At 41.0% G+C, this 14,080-nt stretch overlaps 1 protein-coding gene across 1 annotated transcript; it reads left to right on the top strand.

The window, feature by feature from the left end:
* The first annotated feature begins 10,958 nt into the window (after positions 1–10,958).
* KIF2B (kinesin family member 2B) lies at positions 10,959–13,007 on the top strand. The gene has a single exon (XM_065910843.1). It carries the CDS (start codon positions 10,959–10,961, stop codon positions 13,005–13,007), a length of 2,049 nt encoding a protein of 682 aa, XP_065766915.1.
* Positions 13,008–14,080: the final 1,073 nt, after the last annotated feature.

Here is a 14,080-nt window from a genome sequence, read left to right as displayed (position 1 = left end):
TAACAGAAGCTTTTTTCACTATAACACTTGGCCATAAACTGGAGATGTGTGATGTGGCAAATTTAGAGTTGAATGTAAGCTCAAATTCCAGCCTCTACTAGCAGTGAAGAATTATTCTCTTGGAGCCTTACATTTCTTATCAGATAAGTGAAGATAGTGATGCATCAGAGAGTTATAAAATTGCTTTTAAAATGTTTAAATATATTTAAATATATATATATAATATTTATATATTTTACACACAAATATGTATATGTAAATCATTAGTTACAAACTTAGCTTGGGGTATGGCACATAATAGTATCCATCATTAGTTTTACTCATTGTCCATTCACAAATATTTGAGGTTCCTTGGTGGCCTAGATGGTAAAGGATCTGCCTGCAACACAGGACACTTGGGTTTGATCCCAGGGTTGGGAATAGCCCCTGGAGAAGGAAGTGGCTACAAACTCCAGTGACATCTGTATTATATACTAGAGATACCATAGTAAAAAACTAAGTCACTACACTCAAGAAGCTAATTTTGCATTGTAGAAAATATGCAAGGAGCAGATTTAAAATAGGGCTTCAACAGAGACAATGAAATACATAGGATAATTATCACTGCAATCTTAAGAACTAAGGGAGACGCTCTTAGATAAAATAACATGTATGTTATGAAATGCCTGAGGCACACAAAGCAGATAATCAAGAAAACAGGGGAGAGAAGGAGATAAGGGAGGTATGGAATTCTATGTAGAGGGGACACAGAAGCAAATCAAACAATCAGCCTTGTTAGACAGCTTTCTGTGGGTCACACACCATACTAAGCCATAGGCATATTTCATTTAAACCTCAAGATCAGAAACCAAACATTACTGAACCTACAGTCCGTCCACCTGACCTGATGCGTGGGATGCTCACTATGATACCATGGTGTGTCTGGGTCTAGCACATCTTGGGGCAGGAGCACAGAGTGGGACACGTGGTATGAAGGCTAGAAAGGTAAGGATGCAGGCACGAGCGCTTTGAAAGGCATCGTCAGTGGGACTTTGTGGAAGACAAGAAAATGCCTCAGATATGTGGTTTAGAAAAGACTTTGGGGCTTCCCTAGTAGTTCAGATGTTGTCTGCCTGAAATGCGGGAGACCTGGGTTCGATCCCTGGCTCAGGAAGATCCCCTGGAGGAGGGAATGGCAACCCACTCCAGTGTACTTGTCTGGAGAATCCCATGGACAGAGGAGCCTGGTGGGCTACAGTACATAGGGCTGCAAAGAGTCAGACATGACTGAGTGTCTAACACTAGGGTGGCTAGTACACGGAATTGGCTGGATCAGAGATAAGTCTGGAAGAAGAGGAAAAAATCAGAAGGCTGTTGTCAGTTATATAACAGACAGTGGTAGCCCAAATTAAGACAGTGACAGAAGTAATGGTAATATGTGATTCAAGAGGTTTCCATGGAAGTAGAATTGATAGAACATAGCTAATTATCAAATAAAGAAAGCAGGAAGTAGAAGAAAAACTAGGAGAGGAGGTTAAATGATTTTCAAAGCAAGCCTGTGTAAGATGTAAAGTGCTTAGTACATTAGAGTCATTCAACATAATAGATGTTTTTTCTTCTCACTATGTATCTGGTTCTCTTTCTTTAATGAAGCTACTATCATCTATCTCCTGGTTCCAGTTTACCATTGAACATTTTATCAGATACAGAAGTAAATTACATTTGTCATTATTCTCCAAGCCAAGAAAAATCTTGTAGGAATCTTTTAAAATAATCATTAAAGTAACAGATCTAATCATTGTCCTTTTATATGCACATTCACCTTGGTGAAACAGAAATGGACCAAGGGGGCCCAAATCCAAGTTGAAATCAAACTATTTAATTTGTTTTTAAACAGAGCTTTATTTTATCACACCATAAATTCTTTCTCCAGTATCCTTTAAGTGTGAGTGGGCATCTGTAGGTATTCATTATATCTATGTGCTTTTTCACACAAACTTTAGTCGTTGTTTTTCTATCATAATTCAGCAAAAAATTCTCATTATTTACCAGATAGACCAAAATTCACTTTCAGGAATATTTTATAAAGTAGAAATACTTAAATCACTTTTGGAATAAGGTTTAACTATCTCAAAATTAGGAATATTCTTACTTAATGGTCAGAGAAGAATTGACATATTTGATCCAATCTCTTTCTTTCTTTTTGAAAATGAGGAAATGGAATTTCAGAAAAGTGATGTTTCATGCTCAAGTTCAAACAAGTTCCAACGCCTAAGCTGACAACCTAGGTCTTTAACTCTGGGTCTAAGGCTCTTCATATTAAAGCTCTGTGGCTTGTTGGTCCTCTTCTTTACACAGTGACAGTCTAATAGCATAAAAAGAAAAATAAGCAATAAATAAGGAAATAAATATAGTAATTACAATATATGGTAATAAAAAGCAGCATTTACCAAATTTTTAGTGTGTGGCAGGCAGCATTCTCAGCACGTTTTTCACTAATCTGTATGCATTCCTTACGCACTCCTTTGAGGCAGATGCTACTGCTAACTTTGATAGACGGACAAACCTGAGGCAAAGAGAGACTGAGTGATTTGTTCATGGTCACAGAACTAGGAGGCAGGGAAGCAGAATTCGAATCCAAAAGAGACAGTCACAGGGCCATTAAGTGTAAGGGCCAGATTAGGAAGGAGCCAGTCCCCAGCAGAGCAAGGTATGAAAAATTCTTGAATTAGCAAAAAGTTGGATGTGTCGAAACACTCAAGGAGGAAGAATGACATAAGACGACAGGGAAAAGTGGCAAAGGACAAATCACAAAGGGTGGGGAATGCGTGAATAAAAGGTGAGTTTTTAAGCAGTGAAATGGAAAGCACTGAATACTTTTTCAACGTATCATAAAATGATTTGAATCAGATTTAAGTTCACTCTGGCTAGAGAATCCTTATTGAGATTTGGGAAATAATTTGACAATCATTTCTTTCTTCCTTTATTCATTAATTCAACAAGAATTTGCAAAGTGCTGATTTTAGCACCTAATCTCGCCCCATATTTCCTTATTATAACTTCCTAGAATAAGAAATATCTCTTATTTACCAAACCACATATTCCCTAATAGTAAATGGTTATAACTAGAGGTTTCCCAATAATTCCTGAAAACTAACAGCTTATACAACACTAACACATGTAGTGTATTTCCAGTAGTCATGTATGGATGTGAGATTTGGACTATAAAGAAAGCTGGGTGCTGAAGAATTGATGCTTTTGAACTGTGGTGTTGGTGAAGACTCTTGAGAGTCCCTTGGACTGCAAAGAGATCTAACCAGTCAGGATGGATGCTGAAGGTGAAGCTCCAATACTTTGACCACCTGATGCAAAGAGCTGACTCATTAGAAAAGACCGTGACACTGGGAAAGATTGAAGGCAGGAGAAGAAGGGGATGACAGAGGATGAGATGGTTGGATGGCATCAGCAACTCAATGGACTTGAGTTTGAGTAAGCTCTGGGAGATGGTGATGGACAGGGAGGCCTGGCGTGTTGCAGTCCATGGGGTCACAAAGAGTTGGACACAACTGAGCGACTGATCAACAACAACATGTCCTTGAAATATAAACTAATCAACTGGCTATCTCTATTAAGTCAACCAATTGTTTAAAGAAAATACTCTTTTTCTGGAATCAACTGTTTACTTTGACATCATGTTCTACTTCTTAGAATTTTAGTTTTCTCGCTTTGTATTTCCAGATAAGAATATAAAAATTGTTGCAAAATAGTAAATATACATTACTCTAAGAGGTGGATACTAGGCTCCAACAATGATAAGTAGTGCTTATACTCTCAGCTACAGAGATCATACTGAGAAATGGCACAAACCTAAGGGCTTTCAGTCTTGGTAGAACATTCACCTTATATACTTAGCAAATAGACAAAAGAAATAAAAAAAACCATGAGTATCCTGAATCATCATAAATTTCCCTCATGTATCCAATAGCTTGATTTATTAAGTATATACTATGTACAAGGTGCTATTCTAAAGTACTATGGAAGGGATAAATTATATGCATGTGATATAAGGCTTTGATATCATGCAATATTATTGCCTCATGTTGTTAGACAATAATACAAAAGATTAGGTTCTGCACTAAACATTTTGCAGAAACCTAAAAGTTGCTTTCCCTGTAAAACTGCATTGTGCCATATTTACTGAAGCAGAAGTATTTTCAAACATTCAAAAGACTAAAAATGAAATTTCAATGGCCACAGATGTATCAAAGGATCATTCATCTTTTGACTCACAGAACCACAGGTTCATAAAATCTCTGAACAGAAAGAAACCTATGGGGCATTCAGTCCAATGCTCCTGTATTCACAGTAACAGAAGAATTACCTGGGGCGCTTTTAAGTTATATAGATTCCCAGGCTCTGCCCACTAGAGATTGATTCAGCAGGTCAGGATGGAGCCAGGAAATGTGTACCTTGTATAAGATTACCAGATAATTCTGATATATAGCCAGGTTTGAGAACGCAAATTTAGTCCAACACCTGGATCTGTTATTTAAACATGGCCTGTGCTATCTTTCCTAATGAGTTTTCATTTACGATTAATCTCTGCTTTAATATACCTTAGAATAGGAGAATAGGACCTTGACTCTAAGGCAGCTGTAGTTGCTGTAGTTATTAGAATGTCATTTGTGTTATATATACATGTATTATGGACACTTATGTGTAGCTGCCTGTTAATATGTGTGCGTGGGTGTGGAGTTTGCTAGGTAGCACTAATAGCAAAGAACCCACCTCCCAGTGCAGGAGACTTAAGAGAAGTGGGTTTGATCCCTGTGTCAGGAAGATCCCCTAGAGGAGGGCACGGCAACCCACTCCGTGTATTCTCACCTGGACAGTCCCATGGAGAGAGGAACCCAATGGGCTAAGGGCCATAGGGTTTCAAAGAGTTGGACACAACCAAAGCAACTTAACATGCACGCACAAGTTGGGCATGTGGGCTGAGTCACGCCCGACTCTTTGTGACCCCGTGAAAGCCCACCAGACTCCTCTGTCCATGTGATTTTCCATGCGAGACTACTAACATGGTTACCGTCTCCTACTCCAGGGGCTCTACCTGACCCAGGGACTGAACCCGCGTCTCATGTGCCTCCTGCCTTCGCAGGTGGACGCTTTACTGCTGTGCCACCTAGAAAGCCCTGTTTGTAAATACATGCCTCTAAAAACAAGGCTGTAAGCTGCATGAGGGCAGAGTCTAGGGCTATTTTCTTTACTGTTTCACATCCAGAACTTAGTTCAGACCTTGACATTTAGGAGGCAGTTATTAACATTTGTTGAATATTTATCTGATTGAATGAGGTCCTTCCTTTGTTTGACTTGATGTCTCTCTGAAACATCCATCTACTGTGCTAATTTTTATAATTCCAAGAAACTGGCTAAGTCCATACTTCAGATACTAGGTATAAAAACACAAATAAAGTGCATTCTTCTCTTCTCTCAAGGCCCTTAATTATTTACCGAGAAAGACTGAGGCAGATACTTTTAATCAAAAATGGTAACGTAATGTCAAAATAAGTATGAAATAAAGGTGGGACCAGTCCATCCTAAAGGAGATCAGTCCTGGGTGTTCATTGGAAGGACTGATGCTGAAGCTGAAACTCCAGTACTTTGGCCACCTCATGCAAAAAGCTGACTCACTGGAAAAGACCCTGATGTTGGGAGGGATTGGGGGCAGGAGGAGAAGGGGATGACAGAGGATGAGATGGCTGGATGGCATCACCGACTCAATAGACATGAATTTGAGTAAACTCCAGGAGTTGGTGATGGACAGGGAGGCCTGGTGTGCTGCGATTCATGGGGTCACAAAGAGTCGGACACGACTGAGAGACTGAACTGAACTGAACTGGACTGAAAGGTGGGAACTGACAGGAAGGTAACTAATCTTGTTGCAATTAATGTAGAGGAAGGAGAAATATAGATGTCAAGACATGTTTTTCAAGGTAAGTGTTTCTGGGACTTCCCTGGTGGTCCAGTGGTTAAGACTTCATCTTCCAATTCAGAGCTGCCAGGTTTGATCCCTGGTCAGGGAGCTAAGCTTCCACATGCCTCTGGGACAAAAAAAAAAGAAATAAATATAAACAGAAGCAATATTGTAACAGATATGATAAGTACTTATATATAAAAACAAAACAAAACAAACAAAGCAAGTGTTGCTGAAACTTGGCCTCTGTTCAACCGTGCCAAGTATAAAGGGGGAGACAGAGTTTGGGGTAAAGTGAAAAAGACTAACTTTTAATTGCTTTGCAGGCAAAGGGGGCCATGGTGGGCTAAAGTGGCCCACCCTTGAGATGCTAGTGAGGAGTTTTACTGTGTTCAAGAAGCAGGGTGTGATCAGCTCAGGGGCAATTCAGGGATTGGGTGGCATCAAGGTGAAGTTTCAAGCATTATCAACCTTCTAGTTTCAACTAGTCTAGGGTCTATGTTCTTGTGGTCAGCAGTTTTCCTCTGGAAGGGGTCTGCTTCCTGTAAAAGCAATTTAGGAATGTGTGTCAGGAATCTATCTGTATCTTTCAGGGAACTCTGAGTTTCATGATTCAGCTATGTAACAGAATTATAGTCTAACTTGTTACCAGCTCCCCAGCCCAAAAGCTATACTTTGTTTGTACATCTTTACCTTTCCCAATCACTAACTCTTGAGTCAGCATTTTACTTCAAAAGACAAGGACAGAGGAGCTTGTACATGGTTTCACAAGTGATGCTAAGTCCAGTCTTAATGGTTTAGCACTTGAATTGCTGAACATTCACATACATTAAATCAAGTAGAACAAATTACATTCCTCTTCTATAGGATAGCCTTCTAAACATAGATAACTCTGTCTCTCAAACTTTTTCTAGGACAAATATCCAACTTCCTACAATTACTTCTCATGAAACTATATTTTTTTTGTTTGCTTGTTTGTTTTTGTCCCATAGTAGATTAAATAATCTAAAGAAGACTCTGAAGGCAAGAAATATAGCAGATGACTTTCAAGTTAAAGAAGTGCAGCTGAACTCCAAAGGCATCTACTATACTCATGAATAACATGATTTCTGTAGTTACAGTGTGAGTTACAAAACAGCAGCAATGATATGCAGACCATCAACAAAACCCAAGCGTCCTCCCTCAGCATCCTAAATCAAACTGAAAGCTGCAAGATGATCAACACAAATGGATTTAAAATGAGACAAGGGCAATTGTTAGTCTTACATCTTGGTTAACCTCATAGACTAACTTCCACAATCAACAGATAAACAGAGGAATCACATAAACTTTTCCAGGTAAGCAGTGCTATTTAATAAGCTAGGAAAAGGTAGCTCGGGGTTGATGTTGTCATAGAAACAATTCTTGCCTATTAAATCAGTGAGAGGGCAAGAAAAATGTGGATTCACCTGTTCTGGTTAAGTGTAGGGCATGCAAAAGATGTTGAAATGTCAGAAGGCAGAGATGATAGCTGCAATGGTAAAATACTATTCTCATTTTAAGTTAATCCCCCCCCCCCCCCATTTTCTAAAGGCATACACTTAGTAAGGTATCTACCTACTCTTCAAGGAAAAAAAAACAAGAACTTTTAAATTGGAAATGATGAATCCCATTTTTAAAAAAAGATTTGAGAGAATCTACTGAGCTCCTCTGAAGAACTAAATTAAACTCAGATTGCATCCATCTACTGGAAAAGTACAGACCCCCAAGGTGATCAAACACTCAGAACAGCTGCTAGATGTCCATTAAAACCATGCAAAAAAGGCACTTATTTGATGCATTTCTCCTGGGAGGTTTGTATCTAAAATGAGACAAGAAATAACATTGCCTCCTATAAAGTAACTCTGGCAGACCCCAGCTGGGGAATATACTTGTAGTTAATAATGAAAATATTAAACTCATTTCCTGTGCTTACTTCCTCCCTATATCTCTATATCTATATCTATAGATATCGATATATCGATATATAGATATATAGATATGTATCTATAGATATATATCGATATATAGATATATCTATATCGATATATCAATATGGATATAGATATAGATATATCCTATATCTCTATACGTATGGCCTTTGAATAAAGGGGATTCCAAATGAAGCCATTGTTATATCAGTTGTTTGTTAAGGCATGGGCTTCTTAGCTGCAACGTAGAATACAATGTGAATAAGTTCCTTGAGAATAAGTTCCTTTGGCATAGGGGATACAATGTGGTAAGCATTTCATATATATGTATATATCTCTGTGTGTGTGTTTGTGTGTATATGACTGGAGATTTCAAAGAAACAAGGAGGTTTAGAGAGGCTATTTTAGTCAGAGGACAGGTAAAGTACTTCTCATAGTGTGTGTCCCAGACCTGGGTTGCATCAGCTTCACCTGGGAAATTGTCAGACACGCAAATTCTCAGTCTCATACCTCAGATTCACTGAATCAGAACCTCTAGGATGGGGCCCAACATTCTGTGTTCTAATAAGCTCTGTAGGTGAGTTTCATGTACTATAATACTGAGAACCACTGGACTAGACATCAGTAATTTGAAAGAAAATGTCATGCTTAAAGAACCTCAAGATCCTCAGTATTGATCAACTTTAGACTACCTGTAGACAGTGGCAAAGTTTGAGGATGAAAAAGTAATGCAAGATGGCATAGTGCATGACGTGCCCTTTTCTGGAATGTGTACTGTATTAAGATGATAGAGAGCTACTAAGACATCTGTAAGCAGGTAATTAAATTAACTCTAGGGGCAATGTAAGAAATAGGCTGAGTCCCTCACTGGGTGAAATTGCCCACCGAAATAAGATGATATAATAATTGGCTGGGAGACTAAAAGATGCCACAGTTACAGAAGACTTCCAGAGACTGGGCAAGGACTACCTAACTTCAAATCAGGATGGGCTGAGGAGGAGGAAGAAGTCAAAGGTCTATTTCACGCTTCTGTTAGCGGTTAGATGCTAAAGTGACTAAGGGAAATTAAAAACACCTAAGAGGTGTGTCTCTCTCCTTTCTACTCTCTCTCTCTCTCTCTCTCTCTACATATATATATATATATGTGTGAATCTCCAAATTAAAAAAAAAAAATTAAATTGTGCTAACAAATGAGATACCCTAAGGAAACTAAGAGAGAAGAGAACTAAGGGGGGAAGGCCCTGAAATAGCTAAAAAGAACTTTATGGGTATGCTGGACAGCAAAATAAACTTTAGTCTCTGATTTGTGCACCTCCCCACAAACCTAGCCATCTGCAAAAGCTACTGGTTTAGCTGTAAAAATAGGGTTAACTGAGAGAGGCTCTAGATTTCATAATTTTGAGAGAGGCCTAGCTTTTTCAAAGGTAAAGATTAAAAAAAAAAAAAAACTATTAAGCACTCTAAAGCAGCAATATTTCCAAAATAATAATCTAAATTAATAAAAAGAGATTAAAACATTTCACTAATGCCCTTTAAACTAAATAAAATAAAATATTAACTTTATATATTGATAATTTGGCAAATAAAACTAATAATCATAAAATCAGGACTAGGTAAAGCCCTCTCTCCCATCCTCTTATTGACATTCACCACCTCCCTGAAGGGAGATAATTACCCAACTTATTCAATACCACTCCCCTGCAACTTCTTTTCAAAAAATGTTCTTTCAAAAAATGTCCACTTAAAAAAAATCAGTTTATAATAACTTATTTCCATATGTTACTAGGTCCCAGGGAGAGTTGGAAGGACACTTCATGCTACTATGTAACTGTCCATGCAATTACGCCCTGACTCAGGGCCCAAAAGGCAATGTAGCACTTGGGGGAAAAGAAAGTTCAACACAACGTGTCACCTTAATCCTCTTGGCCTTTCTGGCAGTTGATGCAAATTTTTGTTGTTTTTTTGTAGAAAAAAATTGCAACCTTGCCAGAATATACTGCCTCTGAGCATTTTAGCTGCCCTCCCATCTCCCATTCCACAAGCCCCCCCCCCACCCCCCCCACCCCACCCCGCGACTAACCTACAACAACTCCTGAAAGACACACATACACTGTAGGGTAAGGAGTAGGTATAAGATGAATTATCTCTTTCCACCAAACACCACTCCTTTCCAAATTATGGATAATGAGGCCAGAAGTATAATTACTGAAGGAGTTTGGAAAGTTAATTACTGAAATAATCTAAAAAATTGTGGTGACTGCAATGAGTACAACTCACTTTATAGCTGTCAGAACCACTTAGAACGTGATAAACATCTTACGTTTGCAAACCCAGATGCTGCACCAAAGGAAGTTTCATATTAGCAAATTACCACAAGAACCCATTACAGTCAACTCATTTTGATTTTGTAATGAGAAATCCCATTAAAAAGGAATAACTTTAAGTTGTGATTGTTAAGTTGTGAAGCAGGGGAGAGACAGAAGAAAGATGCCAAGTCTGAGGAAACTTGTCTGGGATCCTCTCCTTGAAGCCTGTAATTTGCAAGCAGCTCTGCCTTCCTTGTTCCCACTGGTCACTGGAAGGTTGTGAAGTTTAAGGTAACACTCACTACTGGATCTCAAACTCAAAGCAGTTAGCTTTGAGATTGCAGGTCAAGAGCGCAGGAGAAAATTGATATTTCTCAACCGTATGCACAAATGTCCATGGAATACACACTCCACCCCTAAATCTTATTGCTATAGTGTCCGTGGCAGAGGGTAACTTCTCTATTCCAGCTGCTTCTGCACCTAGCACCTAGCATCATGAGAGAAGTGATCCCCCCGCCCCCCCCTCACTGCCCCCCCTGCACTCTCCACTAGATGCCCCAGGTTCAGCTGCCTCTTCCCCCATCCCTTTGTGACGCAAATGGCCCCAGGCCAAGGCCTAGTGCTCACAAAGGCTGGTGCAAACCAGGCGCGCGCACTCAGTACTCCGGGACCTTCAGACTGGTCTGGGCTCCGGTCCTGCTGCTCCAACCCCAAGGCCGGGGGCGAGCCCTGACACCGCCATCACGCGCTATGGCCAGCCAGTTATTCCTCCCTGTCACCCCGCACCTCTCGTCCTTGACGCCCGTAAAGTCGCACTTCGGACAACTCCAAGCGGGCATCAGCGTGGCAATCCAGCGCACCGACGGGAGAATCCATCTCGCAGTGGTCACAGAGGTCAAACGGGACAACGCGTGGGTCACGGTAGAGTGGGCCGAAAAAGGAGTCAAAAAAGGTAAAAAGGTTGCTCTAGAGACCATATTCCTGCTGAATCCAGCTCTGACCTCGGCTGGGCCCTCCGCGCAGGGCAGGGCTTCGCGCTCCGGGTCTCTGGCGCCCCCTTCCATCATCGGGGACCAGCGCACAGCCGCGCGGTGGGCTGTGAGGATCCCCCAGAGAAACGAAACGCCCTCGGGGGACAGCCTGGCCGTGAGAGTTCCCAGCAGCCCTTGCCTGATGACGCAGCGGAAATCTGCCTGCCTAAGAGAAATTGAGAAACTGCAGAAGCAGCGCGAGAAGCGCAGACGGCTGCAGCGCGAGATTCTCGCCCAGCGCGCCCGGGACGCCAACACCGGAAATGCCAACTATGAGATCCGACGGCTGATCGAGGAGTGCCGCAGGCGCTTGCGCGGCGGCCGGCTGTCCGGCCCCGAGCCGCGGGATGGCCGCCGCATCTGCGTCTGTGTGAGGAAGCGGCCTCTCAACCGGCAGGAGGCCACCCGGGAGGACCTAGATATCGTCACCATCCCCTCGGACAACGTGGTCATGGTGCACGAGTCCAAGCAGAAGGTGGACCTCACTCGCTACCTGGAGAACCAGACCTTTTGCTTCGACCGCGCCTTCGACGACACCGCCTCCAACGAGTTGGTGTATCAGTTTACTGCCCAGCCTTTGGTTGAGTCCATCTTCCGCCATGGCATGGCCACCTGCTTTGCCTATGGACAGACAGGCAGCGGGAAAACGCACACTATGGGAGGAGGCTTTTCGGCAAGGGACCAAGAGTGTTCTAAAGGCATTTATGCCATGGTGGCGCAGGATGTTTTCCTCTTACTCAAAACTTCCACTTATGAGAAGCTGGACCTTAAAGTCTATGGGACGTTTTTTGAGATTTATGGGGGAAAGGTGTATGACTTGTTGAACTGGAAGAAGAAGCTGCAAGTCCTTGAGGATGGCAATCAACAAATCCAGGTAGTCGGGCTGCAGGAGCAGGAGGTGTGGTGTGTGGAGGACATGCTGAACCTCGTGGAACTAGGGAACAGTTGCCGGACTTCAGGACAGACATCAGTCAATGCCCACTCTTCCAGGAGTCACGCAGTGTTCCAGGTCATTTTAAAGTCTCGAGGGAAACTGCATGGCAAGTTTTCCCTTGTTGACTTAGCTGGGAATGAGAGAGGAGCAGATACTGCCAAGGCCAACCGGAAAAGACAGCTGGAAGGAGCAGAGATTAATAAGAGTCTCTTGGCACTCAAAGAATGCATCCGAGCTTTGGGTCAGAACAAGTCTCATACCCCATTCAGAGCCAGCAAGCTCACACAGGTGCTCCGGGACTCCTTTATAGGCCAGAACTCCTCCACTTGCATGATTGCTACTATCTCTCCAGGGATGGCCTCTTGTGAAAATACCCTCAACACTTTAAGATATGCAAATAGAGTAAAAGAAATAACTCTAAATTTAAGGCCTTGCCATCGTTGTCTTTATCCTGCTGAACGTGAAATGCCAAGGGTATTGGAAAATCACATTAGAAATTCAGAAATGTCCGTTCAAAAGGAAGAATTTATTAGTATACCTTGCCTAAAGAGTGAGGAGGAGGAAGAGACTGAAGAAATCAAAGCACTATCCTCTCCATTAATGGATACAATTTCCTGGAAGGAATCAAGTCAATGGCCAGATAATAAAATCCAGGAGACATCTGATGGGGTAAACTGCAATGTTGACTTTTGCATTGCCCAGTTACTGTCCATTTTGGAGAAGAAAATAGATATTCTGACTGAGGTTCAAAGGAAACTGAAATTATTACAAGCTGACCTTCAAAAGGAGAGCAGGCATGGTGAAGTCAATGGTGAGAGATCAGATCTGAAATGATGAATACAGTGCTGCAGTTTCTAAGTTTCTCATAAAGGAAATTTGTCTAAATGATCTGGAGAGAAAGATCCTCCTGGAAGGTTTAAAACCTCTTTAAATATGGCTGTGAGAAATGTCCTCTTTCTTTTTCTTCTGTATTTCTATAATTTATTCTGTAGGACAGTGATTTGTGACCTGGAGCCACTTTACTCCCTAGGGACAATTGGCAATGTCTGGAAACATTTTCATTTGTCAGAATTGGGTATGAGAGGAGTGGTTGTACTAGAATATCACTAGAATATAAAATGATACTAGTAGAAGGCCAGAGATGCTGTTAAACATCCTACAATATATGGAATAGCCTTCAAATAATTATCCTGTTGAAATTATTATCAAATTATACATATAAAATCAAATATATAAATCAAATATGTAACAAATCAAATCAAATATATAACAAATAATTATCCTGTTGAAAGTATGAGTAGTATTGGGGCTGAGAAGGAGAAGGCAATGGCACACCACTCAAGTACTCTTGCCTGGAAAATCCCATGGACGTAGGAGCTTGGTGGTCTGCAGTCTATGGGGTCGCTAAGAGTCAAACACTACTGAAGCTACTTAGCAGCAGCAGGGGTTGAGAAACCCTGCTGTTGAAGAACCTGGTTGTGTTGAAACCAGATTTCCTAAATTTGTAGCTAGGAAGGAAAAACATTACAGATAAAAGAGACTAGAATTGGAACACACCAAGGGGTGCACAATTGAGTAAACCTAATGATGCCTATGCACGAGTCTTTTTCTGCTACATTGGTGTGTAGATTCAAATAGTTTCTAAGCGCTAGATATACTGGGGAGGTGGGAGTGGAAAAGGGAGAGGTTTTCTTTGAGGCTTTGTATGAGAACCTAGAATTGAGATTTTATTTTTAATCTTTGAGGTGAAATTGCAAAGTACTGTGCTTCCTGAGAGTGATAAAATGAAGTGTGTGTGTTGCAAAAGCTTTGTGCTACTAACTATAGTGTCTTAATGTTTTGTTTTCTTTTTTTTTTTTTCTCACTCTCCTTACCAAATTTTGTGCTTACGTGATTCCTATAAAAAG

The sequence above is a fragment of the Muntiacus reevesi genome, chromosome 18, assembly GCF_963930625.1.
Source record: "Muntiacus reevesi chromosome 18, mMunRee1.1, whole genome shotgun sequence".
In the NCBI taxonomy this organism is placed as follows: domain Eukaryota; kingdom Metazoa; phylum Chordata; class Mammalia; order Artiodactyla; family Cervidae; genus Muntiacus; species Muntiacus reevesi.
Note: the sequence above shows the minus strand (reverse complement) of the source record. Positions and strands in the feature narration are given on the sequence as shown.